At 42.1% G+C, this 13342-nt stretch overlaps 1 protein-coding gene across 2 annotated transcripts in view; it reads right to left on the minus strand.

Annotated features, from left to right (window-relative positions):
• The window catches only part of phkb (phosphorylase kinase, beta), a 152450-nt gene that overhangs the window by 72603 nt on the left and 66505 nt on the right, over window positions 1–13342 (minus strand). For both annotated transcript variants that reach the window (XM_079239387.1, XM_079239388.1), the window contains exons 9-11: window positions 13236–13331; window positions 10217–10414; window positions 3438–3495 (exon numbers count right to left, since the gene is read on the minus strand). In XM_079239387.1, the coding sequence (XP_079095513.1) occupies window positions 3438–3495; window positions 10217–10414; window positions 13236–13331 (352 nt within the window). The remainder of the gene's footprint in view (window positions 1–3437; window positions 3496–10216; window positions 10415–13235; window positions 13332–13342) is intronic.

The following is a 13342-nucleotide window of genomic DNA, read 5'->3' on the forward strand; positions in this document are numbered from 1 at the left end:
AACTAAATTTTGGCCAGTTGACAACAAAAAATGTATCACAATGTCCCTTTAAAGTGAATTTTTTTGTCCCTTTAAAATTAATATTTTAATGTTTTTTTTCTCCATGTTTTAAATCTAAGTTGGAATTGAATTGACGCAGTTAGAAGATACAATTTATAACAATACAATACAATTCAAAGCAACATACGAGTACAAAAGTTAAAATACAGTCATCCACACTCTTACACTGATGTAAATGACTCTTTTACATCATGTGAATAATGCAACATAAAATGGAGGAAAGTCTGATTTTGTTCAAACAATTTTTTCTATTTCAATTTAAATGTCCGAGTGCACGACTAAAATGATATTTTTATTGGTTTTTGCGATTTGATATGAACTGAGGATTTAATTCCTGCGTTTCCATTTTACTTTTTGGCAAAATAAAAAGGATAGTTGTATGTTTCGACAAACAACAACAGCGATTTGCAGATGTGTCCGTTGAGCTTCAGTTCTCATAACATCTGGTCAGCCGTGCGCGAACTGCAGATTATGAAAGTTAGTGTTATTTTGAGGTTTTCTACTTCCTAGGGAGAATTTGCCACAGCTTTTCAAAGCCTTTCTCCTTCATTTCTTTTTTATCATTCATTGTAAAAAAAAAATCTGAAATTCGCTTTTGTTTCACACCCGCCATCTTTACCGGAAATGAACTGGTCACATGACCCGTTACGTCGGGCTCGGGACACGTAAATGAGAAAGTGTTTCCATAACACTTTTGTGATATATTTCTACGTCAAAACATCTGAAAAACCACCTCGTGAGAGCATAAAAACATTTTAGCAACATTTGAGAGTTTTTTGGAAATGTAAAAGTTTCCATTTGCGTATTTTTGTGAGTGTTTGATTTAAGTCTGTTTTTAGAGCTACTATCTTATCTATTATTTTGTGCTTTGCATGTTTCAATTGTCCTGCTGTTCTCTAACTCTGCGTCGCAGCACTGGAAGTTCCCCAATGTGGGACTAATAAAGGCTTATCCTATCTTATTTTTATTGCAATATTTAGGTTTGGTGCATTTCTAGGTGTAATAAAAATGCAGCCATAGTGTCTCATATTGATCACTGACTCCTGAACCAACTCAAACAGTGTACTGTCGCAGAATTTGTAATATTGGCCAAACATCAAATCCACTGATCTATTTAGTCATCGTCAAACTTGGAATTTACACCCCTACTTAATAATGAGGGACGACTGTCAAGCTTGAGTATCGTAAAATACCGAAGCCCATGTAGCGTTAGCTCTGCTAGCAGAAGGAAGGGTTCTCTGGAGACCTGGGATTCCTTAAAGCTGAGAGAAATGCCCATTTCTCATGGCATACGATAGTTTCTTCCACTATAATTGGAACTAAATTGGAGAATAGCCTGGACCACGGTTCTGGACTGAGCCTCTGGCAGAAATGTCAGCGTTTCATGACATTGCTCAGAGGATTACAGTGACTCAACAGTAGTATTCTATACGTGCGACTGATCATAGCTGAGTTCAGGCCCTGAGGTCCCTCTTTACACAAGCATTAGTGGCATTAGTCTTTTTTTTTTACGAGAGCCTCTTGTACAGGGGCAGCATGAGCTGCTCACACACACTACGAAGCACCAAGCTTAACAGGACACCACAACCATGGGGAGAAACTCAGCTAAAACACTCTTACAAGTACTGAAAGTAATGAATGTTTTAGTTTAGGAGGAGATAATATTCACATACTCTAGCAAGTTCCAGTTTTCTCTGGAAAACAGTTGCACATATGTTGAGTCTGACATGTCTGCTGTAATCTCAGGTGTCTCAGTTTTCTTTTCATTTTAATAGTATGCATACAGCTTTTGTAGCTGTGAAAATATAATATAATGTAACATAACATAACATAATATAATATACTCTGTTTATGTTGGGTGTATCATTTTACACGGGAGGCAGAAAATAAGGCCTCGTGAGGAGAAGTCCATGTAGAGGTAAGTAACCAGTGGTAATTGATGTTTATTGATTTGCTGATCAAATACAAGATAAATAAACTAATAAACTGTGCAAACTGGATAACCTGCAAGAACTCAACTCAACTTTATTTATAAAGCCCTTTAAAGCAACCAAAGCCGGGACAAAGTGTTGTACATCAGCCAAAACAAACAAACAAAGAGATATATAAATAACACAATAAAACAATCCATCATACAAGGAATAAAACCAATAAAATAAAATACAAAATAAATGAATAGTAAATAAAATCAATAAAACCATGAAGAGTACTTTGGTTGAAGACAGAGACGAACATGACCCCTACCAGGAGTTAGGATGCATATTAAATGGGATGAAATGGGATACTGCATGGTCAGGGTAAGACCACTGGCCATAAGTCACTGCACAAAGCAGGGATCCTTAATCCTGGTCTTCCAGGGCCGGTGTCCTGCAGGTTTTCCATGTGACCCTGAAGGAAGACGCCTGACTCAGACTTTGGCAAGCTTTTGTGACGGCCTTGCCTTAATGTTTCTTTGTATTTATAGGTAGGTAGGTGTGCCGTGTAGAGCACCTGCGCTATGAAGGCTTTCTGCACTCTCTCTCTCTCTCTCTCTCTCTCTTTCCTGCAGCTTGCTTTGTTGTTCAGGCACTGACTTGCAACCACTGACTTCCACGTTTACATGCTGCACACATATATATTTACAGTTCATTTTTCATGAACAAATATGTTTTTGTGATGGACAGCGAGGCCTTCCCTCATTGTCTTGGCCTACCGTGCAGGTCGTGGGACCCTTCTCATGTCTGCTAAATACACACTGACTTCAATCAGGTGGGTTGCAGCTGGGACACTTGGAAAACATGCAGGACACCGGCCGTCGATGATATCTATAGTTTAGTTTCTGGATGAAATCAAAATGAAGGCCTGCACTGGATAATCTGCAACAGTTTTACATGCAATAAACATTACTCTGAGTCTTCCCCCATTCTACCAGTCTTCTACCAGTAACGTACTGAGCCAATGGAGCCGGCTCACAGTTACGGGTTGTTGCTGTGTTTTGGGGCTTAATCAATGCAGGCTGGCCTGTTGGAGAGAAAGACCAGCAGCACAGCTCTGAACCATGCAGGACATCAAGTATTAGATCAGAACTGAATGGGTTAAAATGTGATTTTTCTGTGCGTGTGCATACAACAAGGTGAAGGATTGGTCTCTAGGCCACAATATGCACCGTAGGTTAACTTTAGCTGAACTTTGATTTATACTAATGATTTATAACATATTTCCATGAGCTCACACACACATTTAATAAGTCACGTCTTTTAAAAACGTGTTTAAATCGTGTGAAACTTGGCGAACAGTAAAAAGGTAATTTCCTGTCAAATTCCACAAGTCTGTCGTCTGTCTTGCCAATGACCCTCTGGAGGCATTTCAACGCTAACAATGGAGAGCAGGAGGCTTACCGTCAATCATCATGTAGATGAAAAATATGGGGAATTCACACTCGATTCCATCAAAAAGCTGGAGAAAGAAAAAAAGAGAGGAAATGATTACTGAATCATTTCCCAGGGTGAGAGTCAGAATTTAAAGCAGCTGATGGCTGAACAGAAACGGTTCAGGACAAAGGAAGGACAGAAAGGAACGACTGACTGAATGAAAACTAAGCAGAACAGAGGAGTAACAATAACTTTTATAATAAAAACTCTGATTTCTGCAGTTTGCTGAGGTGCACGCAGCGTCTGAAACACACAGAAATGTGTCTGACATGGAAATGATTACTTTGGCTTCCGACCACCATCCAAACACGTGCGTGTTAGCTTAATTAGTCACTCTGAAGTTCTCCTTCGGAGACCCTGAAATGGAATGAGCGGGAATAGAAATTTAATGGATGAATTATTAAATTGATTCCTTCATAATGATTGTTTCATCTGTCATCACTTTTTTTTTTTTTCCGATTATTTGTGTGTTTTGTTTTTCTCTCTGGGAACCAGTAACAACGTTCAATATAGATGGTGTTCATTTAATAAAACAATGATACTGAGCAAACGTTTGGTTTGTCCCTGGTCTCTCTAGAGCAGTGTTTCTCAAATCCAGCCCTCAGACTCCCTTACCCTGCATGTTTTAGACACGTTCCTTCTCCAAAGTACCTGAGTCAGATTATTGAACTTCCTCATCGAGTTCATTGCAGCCTGTTAATGAACCTTTAATTCATTCAGGTGTGTTCAGGTAGGGTTGTCTATAAAACATGCAGGGCAGGGGGGGCTGAGGACTGGATTTGAGAAACACTGCTCTCAGGACAATTATATAAAGCATAGTCAGCGGACAGGTGGACAAGGAGGAGTCTGTAGGTGACTGGCTCCTGATTGGCTCACACTTGTGTCAGTCTGACTAAATAGATGTAAAAAACCTTACAGAACCTGATTTTTTTGTCAGGAAAAGATCTTTGACAAAACATTTTACAGTTTTACAGATGACCAACTCATTGCCAGTCAGCTGGAAAAATGCTTGATTATTTCTTGCCCTTCTGGACTTGCATATTAAATTAAATTAGACTGAACTGTGCATAATAGAGCCACTTATTTCCTATTTATTTGTTTGTTTACTAAGTTTATTTAGTACTGCTGTACCTAGCCGGAGAAGAAGACAGTATTCCTGTATTTATTTAAAAAAAAAAAAAAAAAGAAAGCGTGACATCTTTTTAAGGGTTATTTATCTCAATAAATTAGAAAATAATTTGTTGGAAAATCCATTAAATAAACTGCAACAACTTGAATGAATGAATGAATACACTGAGAGGACGCTGAAACATGAAACTGTGTGTTTTCAAGTCATTCACAGGAAAAAAAAAACAGTCAAGTGAATCAGATTTATTTAAATCACATCATGTTGACGCTCACCTAAAGAGGATCCAGACCAATCCATGTTCTGGACACCAAATTTGTATCAACACAACAAATCAGCAATTTCAGATTGTAAGGAGATCAGAAAAAGATTAGTGTCGGTTTTCACCACGACAAAGCATTCATTATGTGTGTGTTTCATTCTTTTTATTCATAAATGTCAATTGTCTTGACTATTTTTGTGCCCCCATCTTTGTCAATCTTGATAATGAAGGCAGATAAGACAGATTACATCAAAATACAAATATAAATGCACACACACACGCACACACACGCACACACACACACACACACACACACACACACACAGACACACAGACCCTGTGCAGATAGTTCTGTCTGAATGTGCTTCTTTAAACGGTTTATGCCTGCACGCTGTGATTATGCAGATATGTGCTGCCTCAAACTGTTGTGCAGAAATGAGGAGAAGCAGCTGCCGCCATCAGGTGGGGAGAGAGGAGGGAGGGATGGGGGAGAAATGATCGACAGGGGGACGCATAAAGAGATGCGGGAGCAGGGGAGGGTATGTTTAGTGGCGGGGCAAGAGCGGGGGCAGACACTCGACGAGGCCTGTGCTTTTTTGGCCTTTGAGGCTGTAAACACGCAGGCTTCCCTTGTGTTTTGTGCTTGAGCAGCTTGACTGATTGGTAAAACTGTCTGTCACCTCGGCTGCTGCTGCTGCTGCTGCTGCTGCTCTGTCAATGCTAAACAGACAGGGAGCAGCGGCTCTGCCCTGCTGCAACTTCTCTCCTAAACAGCAACAACAACTTCAGTCGACGTGGGGACACATTACCTGAGACGGCTTTTTCCTCCAGACTTCGCTCACGCCGCGTCTCATTCAACCACTCTGCGTGGCGGCTTATCAAAGCTGACTGACACATCGGCAGATTGCTTTCCATGCGGGCCTACTGTATGTGCAGGGCTATTAATACAACCAGCTATTTTCTATGCAGCTTGTCTAAACATACATAACTGGAAAATTGTAATCTTGTTGTAATATTTGCAGCATTACGAATTAAACAAGCATCTGTCCCAGTTTCGGCTTATATAACTGGATTCTCTGCAGCTTTTGTTGATGTGGAGGTAAATATACATCCGTCGGTAGATGAAAGGGAGCAGGAGTGGTGATGGATGTGTAAAAATTTAACTGGCATCATTGTCTTCAACAACGGATCTGTGTGCTTGCTGGTAGAACTGAAGGATCCTCAAGGAACCGAGGCATTAAATACGGCTTGATCATTCTTAGCCTTGGAGTCTTTGGATCCTATTAGATGCAGGATTAAATTAAGCTAATTGCAAAGTGGTTCAGAGCTGCTGCCTCACAAGTGCCTACTTTAGCATATCACGGAAGCAAATCCAAAGTCAATGGCTTTTTTTTTTTTTCTTCTTTTCATTACTATTTGGTTTGATTTAGTTCAGCTCCACCAACAGTCACAAGAACTTAAACATATTAATATATATCTTACAAGGACTAATTACTGTTGTTGCTCATGAATTCATGGCATGCCTCTTTAAATGACATGTAGCCACAGCAGTAAGTGAAACTGAAAAGTGAGAGAAAACAGCCCCCCCCCCCCATGCCGATCTCTGTCCTCTGAGCATTTGAGCTCATTAATTCAAGGAGGACAGCTCCAGAGCTCAGCAATGATTTGTTTAGTATTGAGGGTCCAGCATCTGATTCACTCGCGCTCCGCTCACCGAGCTTATCATGCAATGAATACTTGTTAATGTCATTTCAGCAGCTTTCATGGGGGATTCAGGAAAGGACAATGAATGCACGGTCATTCACATGTGTACATATGTATGAGAGCCGATGCAGATGGGGACCCACTTGCATAATTTGCAGCAAGACGTGGGGTGGGAGAGGCAAAGTCAACGGCACATATATGAGCAGTTCCATAAAGGGACTTCACCTCCGCTGAGTTTTACTTTGTGTCAAACACAATCAGGCTACACCTCTTCATGTTTCACTGCTTACAATGTTTCTGAGGTCTGACGCAGTTTCAGAAACCATCTGTTGCGTCAGCATGCTCCACTATGGTGCATGCTCCTCCATGCATTCGTCTCCGGCAGACTGGATCTGGAAACGGTCTTTTAACAGGACTTCCTGAAAAGAGCATTAAACATCAGGAGCTCATCCAGATGCTGCTGCTGGAGCTTAAACCAGAACGAAGGGGTCTGAATCATAGACTGTATATGAAAGATGGACGGAGCCTCCAGTGGTTAAAAGTGAAGCCTATGCGGAAGTGCATAAAACTGCAGTTCCTCCTTCATCCACTAGGGGCTGCAAAACAGAGCAAATCTCCATAGACTCCCATGTTAAAAAGACCAACTTCACAGCAGAAATAAACATGTTTACAGCCTGGTTCAAAAATCCATTTTCAGTTCAGTAGGTCAGGTTTACCTTCATGACAACTGTGGGGGGAGGTTAGTTCCTGTTATCTTTGGGTTAGCTCAGTAAGCTGTTAGCTACCGGCAGCTTGTAGTTTGTTTAAAAGTAATTTAATCTTGAAATATTTAGGGGTGTGTCCTTTTGATTGACAGGTGCCCGATCTCCCGCTTCAAGTAAGAAGAACGTAGAACAACCGCGGCTTTTAGCCGTTTAACAACGTGACTTAGCTTAAGCCCGCTTACCTCCGTTAGCTGGTTAGCTCCTGTTATCGCCGGGTTAGCTCGGTTAGCTCTTAGCTACAGAAAGCTCGGAGTTTGCTAGATGTCAATCATCCACCATGACGCTCACAGCCCCCTCTCAGCTCCACCTCTTTGCCCATATATGTATTTTCCAGGCGAGACGACATGAATGCTCCTGCCAAGATGGCGATGGCAGGAACCGCCCACCGAGCTTCTATTCAGCTCTTCAGAAACCTGCGGGTGACATCACGGAGGCTACGTCCATCTCTTTATATACAGTCTATGATTTGAACACATCACACCAGTTTTAACATCTTTATACTGGTTTCCAGTCAGTCACAGGATAGATTTTAAAACTCTGCTGATCATTTACAAATCCCAGAACGGTTGAAGACCAGAATACATCTGTTATATGTTCAGAGAATATAAACCAAGCAGAGCTCCTAGATCCAAAGACTCTGGTTAACTAGTCCAGACCAGAGTCCAGAACAGAGTTCATACCAGAGTCCAGATCAGAGACCAGATCAGAGACCAGACCAGAGTCCAGACCAGAATCCAGATCAGAATCCAGATCAGAGTCCAGATCAGAGACCATACCAGAGTTCAGACCAGAGTTCAGACCAGAGTCCAGATCAGAGACCAGATCAGAGACCAGACCAGAGACCAGATCAGAGACCAGATCAGAAACCAGACCAGAGTCCAGATCAGAGACCATACCAGAGTCCAGACCAGAGTCCAGAACAGAGTTCAGATCAGAGACCAGATCAGAGACCAGACCAGAGTCCAGATCAGAGACCATACCAGAGTCCAGATCAGAGACCAGACCAGAGTCCAGAACAGAGTTCAGACCAGAAACCAGATCAGAGACCATACCAGAGTCCAGATCAGAGACCATACCAGAGTCCAGATCAGAGACCATACCAGAGTCCAGATCAGAGACCATACCAGAGTCCAGATCAGAGACCAGATCAGAGTCCAGACCAGAGTCCAGATCAGAGACCATACCAGAGTCCAGATCAGAGTCCAGACCAGAGTCCAGACCAGAGTCCAGACCAGAGTCCAGATCAGAGACCAGACCAGAGTCCAGATCAGAGACCAGATCAGAGTCCAGACCAGAGACCAGATCAGAGACCAGATCAGAGACCATACCAGAGTCCAGATCAGAGACCAGACCAGAGTCCAGAACAGAGTTCAGACCAGAGACCAGATCAGAGACCATACCAGAGTCCAGATCAGAGACCAGACCAGAGTCCAGAACAGAGTTCAGACCAGAGACCAGATCAGAGACCAGATCAGAGACCATACCAGAGTCCATACCAGAGTCCAGACCACAGACCAGACCAGAGTTCAGACCAGAGACCAGATCAGAGTCCAGACCAGAGTCCAGACCAGAGTCCGGATCAGAGACCAGACCAGAGTCCAGATCAGAGTCCAGACCAGAGTCCAGACCAGAGACCAGATCAGAGTCCAGACCAGAGTCCAGACCAGAGTCCAGACCAGAGTCCAGACCAGAGTCCAGATCAGAGTCCAGACCAGAGTCCAGACCAGAGTCCAGATCAGAGTTCATACCAGAGTCCAGATCAGAGACCAGATCAGAGACCAGACCAGAGTCCAGACCAGAGTCCAGATCAGAGACCATACCAGAGTCCAGAACAGAGTTCAGACCAGAGACCAGATCAGAGTCCAGATCAGAGTCCAGATCAGAGTCCAGACCAGAGTCCAGATCAGAGTCCAGATCAGAGTCCAGATCAGAGTCCAGACTAAACAAGTGGAATAATCTGCCAGTGGAGATTAAACTTTCACTAAATGTAGAAACTTTTAAACCCAGTTAAAAACATTTCTTTTCTCACGCGTCTATGCACGACATCTGCACAGTTAATTATTCTGCTTTTAATTATCTTAATATAATTTATGATTTTATTGTGATTTAGTCTTTGTATTTTTTATGCTTTTTTTCTGTAATGCTTTTAATGTTTCATGTAAAGCACTTTGAACTGTCTTGTATATAAAAGCTGCTGTACAAATAAACCTGCCTTGCTTGTGGTTCTGCTTCACGTTTACTGGACTCAGAAACCTTATTTCTTGTCTATCTCTGTCTTTAACTGCAAGCGCAGCTGCTTTTTACTAACAACAAGCTTCACTCAGAGTCTCAGTGTTATTTTTTATTTAAATCAGTGTAACTAAAGTAAATGGGAAGTTATTCACTTATATGTACTTTATTTCCTCTCACAGGAGCCATTCAGATAAAGTATTAATGTCGAAATGACTAAAAACCTTGAAATATTTTTTCTAATAAGCATAGAATTAAAAAAAAACAAAACATCCAGCCAAGTAGCAAGCGCCAATTTAAGTCTGACAAGAATAAACAGACATGTGAGCAGTTAAAGAAATAAAAGAAATTTAAATCAAAGTGAAAAAAAAATACTTGCATGACTCAAGCTGACTCAATCTTTCTCTAATTTGTTTCCATTGTAGACATTTTTTTATCCCACCGTAGCTGAAATCAGCTTAGTACTTTCTGCGTTTTGATCACTGCGTTGTCTGTCTGCTCCGACACAAACATCTGATTTCTTTATTTGTAAACAAAAAACAGAGATAAACACCAAACACAGACATAGTTTTGTGTTCGAGCTACAGGTGAAAACAGCTTTAAGTGATTTTTTATTTTTACATCACACACCGCTCTGTGTTCAGTTCGCTGGAACACCCACCTTCATCTCAGCAGGCTTGTAGTAGCGGCGATTCTGGTCTTCGTTGGCGGTTCGGTAGCCGTCGCGGAGGAACCGCTTGAAGCCGTATTTTCCACGTAACTTGCGAACGATTTTGTCAAGAGTCTGACTGTAGAGAGCGTCGTCGTCCACTGCGAAGGCAGGATAGCTGATGGTCGGCAGCAGGGCAGCATCTGTGTTCTGGCGTGAATAGAAATGAATCGTTGGGAAAAAAAACTAAATAATCTGCAGCTTGCAGGTTTTAGCAGTTCTATTAACACACATATCTACCGTAGACCACACAGGTGTGTCAGCATGAGACTGAGGTGTTTGTATGACCAAAAATATAACAGCCTTGTTTAGATCAAACTACAGTTGGATTAATCTGTAGCTCACACCTCTAACCTTCATCTGTAGCTGCAGCTGGAAGAAGATATTTGCATCCAGAAAAGTCTGAAAATTGACATAATTTCTTTTCATATATCATAAATGCTCGTAATTTTACACAGATATTTTTGTTCTCCTGACAAAATCCCGCTCGATGACGGTCTCTCACCCTCGCTGCACTCCTTCCTCCCAGCTTCACATCAATCTCATGTTGCTGAAACTCCCCTCTGATCGTCTAATTACACTCATTTCACTCCTCACACATCCAACACACATGCCAGCCTGATCACTAAAGTGTTGGTGTGTGGTGAGGTTGAGAAGAGCAACAATTTTCCTGCTACTTTCCTGCAGCTTTGCATCCCTGCAGCTCGAGACTCGCATTTCGCTTTGGTCAAGTGCATGTCTGCATTTCTACTACTCGTGTATCAATGAGTGCCTCGCTTTGTTTAATGTGTGCAATTAACATATCGATGGCAGGACACTGTTTTGTACACAGCCGCGTTTTTGAGTCACATAAAAGGGGAGGTGTATTGAAATGTGCAGCTGTAGACGTTTTTCCAACAGATTAACTCACAACCAGCAGCCAAAAAACAGCCATAACATTTATTACAGTAATACATTTACTATATTGCAGCCTGATCTTATGAATTTAGGTTGAAAGAACAATATGGAATACATTTTATGGAACTACAATAATCTTTACAAGAATGCAGATGTATGTTTATCTGCCCCAACAGCAGTTCACATGATCTCCTGGACAAGAGATGGGTGTAAAATACAGAAGATTTGGAAATACGTCCTTAAAGACACACTCCAGAACTTTTGCTCTTACCCCCTTTACACACGTCCTATTGACGGCTAATTCTGCATCCATCTTGCATCCAACCTGGCCTGTTAGCTCTCTCCAGCCAGCTACTCATTTTGTCCTTTTTTTCTTTTAATCTGTCTTTTCTTTGCTGAATCGGTGACACTCTGTGTTCAACACAGCCAGTGTTTTTTATATATCTGTTTTGTAGTGTGTGAAGTGAGCCTCTGCTCAACGTCGCGCACCGTCCCGGATGTAAAAGTTGCATTGCGCGGTTTCTCAGCCCTGGGACGCTGCTGGGCAGCGGCGGCTACAGAAACATGCATGATAGATGTTACTGTGTCTTCGAACAAGTTCGGAACGCAGAGTTTTATTGTCAGAAAGTTACGCAATGCTCCTTTAATTTGGAACCTCTCTAGCCGTGAAAGATAATATTTCTGTAGCAGACATTTTAAGCAGTGTTTTCCTGCAAAATGCCAGGCATAAAAAACCGGAGCAGAAATAAATAAAAGCTTGTTCTTCATCTGTCTTTAACAGTTAAAATAAAAAGAGTGAAGAATACTGACTGAATCTGTGAGCAGCAGGTTTAATCCACAAAGTCTAAATAGTTTACAAACTTTCTGCTGATCATAAATGCTGCAAAAGAAAATAAAGTTGCAGTCACTTTGATCTGAGGTGTTCACTGACAGCGTAGACCAGGGGTGGGTAACTCCCGTCCTCAAGGGCCGCAGTCCTGCAAGTCTTAGGAGTTTCCCTGCTGCAACACACCTGACTTAAATCAATGGACAACTGACAAACGTGTGCAGTTTGACATGAAGCTCTGCAGAAGTTTGCTAATTAAGCCTGATGTGTGCAGGACCTGCCTGCAGGACACATGTAGGACCGCAGTCCTCCAGGATCAGAGCTGCCCACATCTGCCATAGACCATGTTCTGGAACAGGGGTGCCCAAGTCCAGTCCTCGAGATCTACCATCCTGCAACCTTTAGATGCAACCCCTGTCCAGCACACCTGAGTCAAACAGCTGAATTCCTCTTCTGCATGTCATTCAGCTCTGCAGAGGCCTGCTAACGAGCCGCTTGATTTAGGTGTGTTGGAGAAAGGTTGCACCTAAAAACAGCAGGATGGTAGATCTCCAGGACCAAACTTGGGCACCCCTGATCTGGAGGAATAAATAGGACAGCTGAGATGTTTGTAGATCCTGATAACATCTTGCCCATGATAAGGCCCGTGGTCGACTGAAAGCAGCTCTGTAACTTTCAGAAGTTCCGGTCTGAGAAGGTTAAAATGTAATGTGGTTTACACCAGTCAGGGATAATTCTAATGAGAACTGGTGTGCGTGTATACCCATGTATTTTTGTGTGTACCCACATGTAGTTCGGCAAGTTAAATCACTGTAATATCACTTTGTCACCATAGCAACGTGTTCATCAGCTGGGTCAGATCAGCTGCTTTTGGCAGGTGAATGAGAGAAACGCTCCGTAGCTTCACAGCGGTTGCTTGGCATAAAAAGTACATGGAGGCCAACATGAAATAGTTCCTGTACTTTAGCATATTTACCAAGTTTTGTAAAAAAAAAAAAGAAGAAATAAACATTTGTTATAAAACGTTTACTATGTGGGACCGTGGTATAAGCGGATAAAACAACTCGGATCTGTGCATTACATGGTTATAATGCACGTTGTAGTGTTCTAGACTCCACATGGTGCATTATAACCGTTTAATGGACGTGTACTCGTTTATTCCTGACTTATTATGTACTTTATTTTATTTAAACGTGTTCTTGTCTGTGGTCTGAGACGTGTATGCAGTGCAGAGGTGGTTGGACTCACATGGGAGCGAGACTCTCTGGGTAACAGGGAACAGAGGGTTTGCCTGTTCCTGTTGTGGGCATCCAGGTCCACAAATATCACAGACCAGGAGCAGCCCTGCAGAGCAA

Source organism: Telmatherina bonti (genome assembly GCF_933228915.1).
Source record: "Telmatherina bonti genome assembly, chromosome: 1".
NCBI classification, from domain to species: Eukaryota; Metazoa; Chordata; class Actinopteri; order Atheriniformes; family Telmatherinidae; genus Telmatherina; species Telmatherina bonti.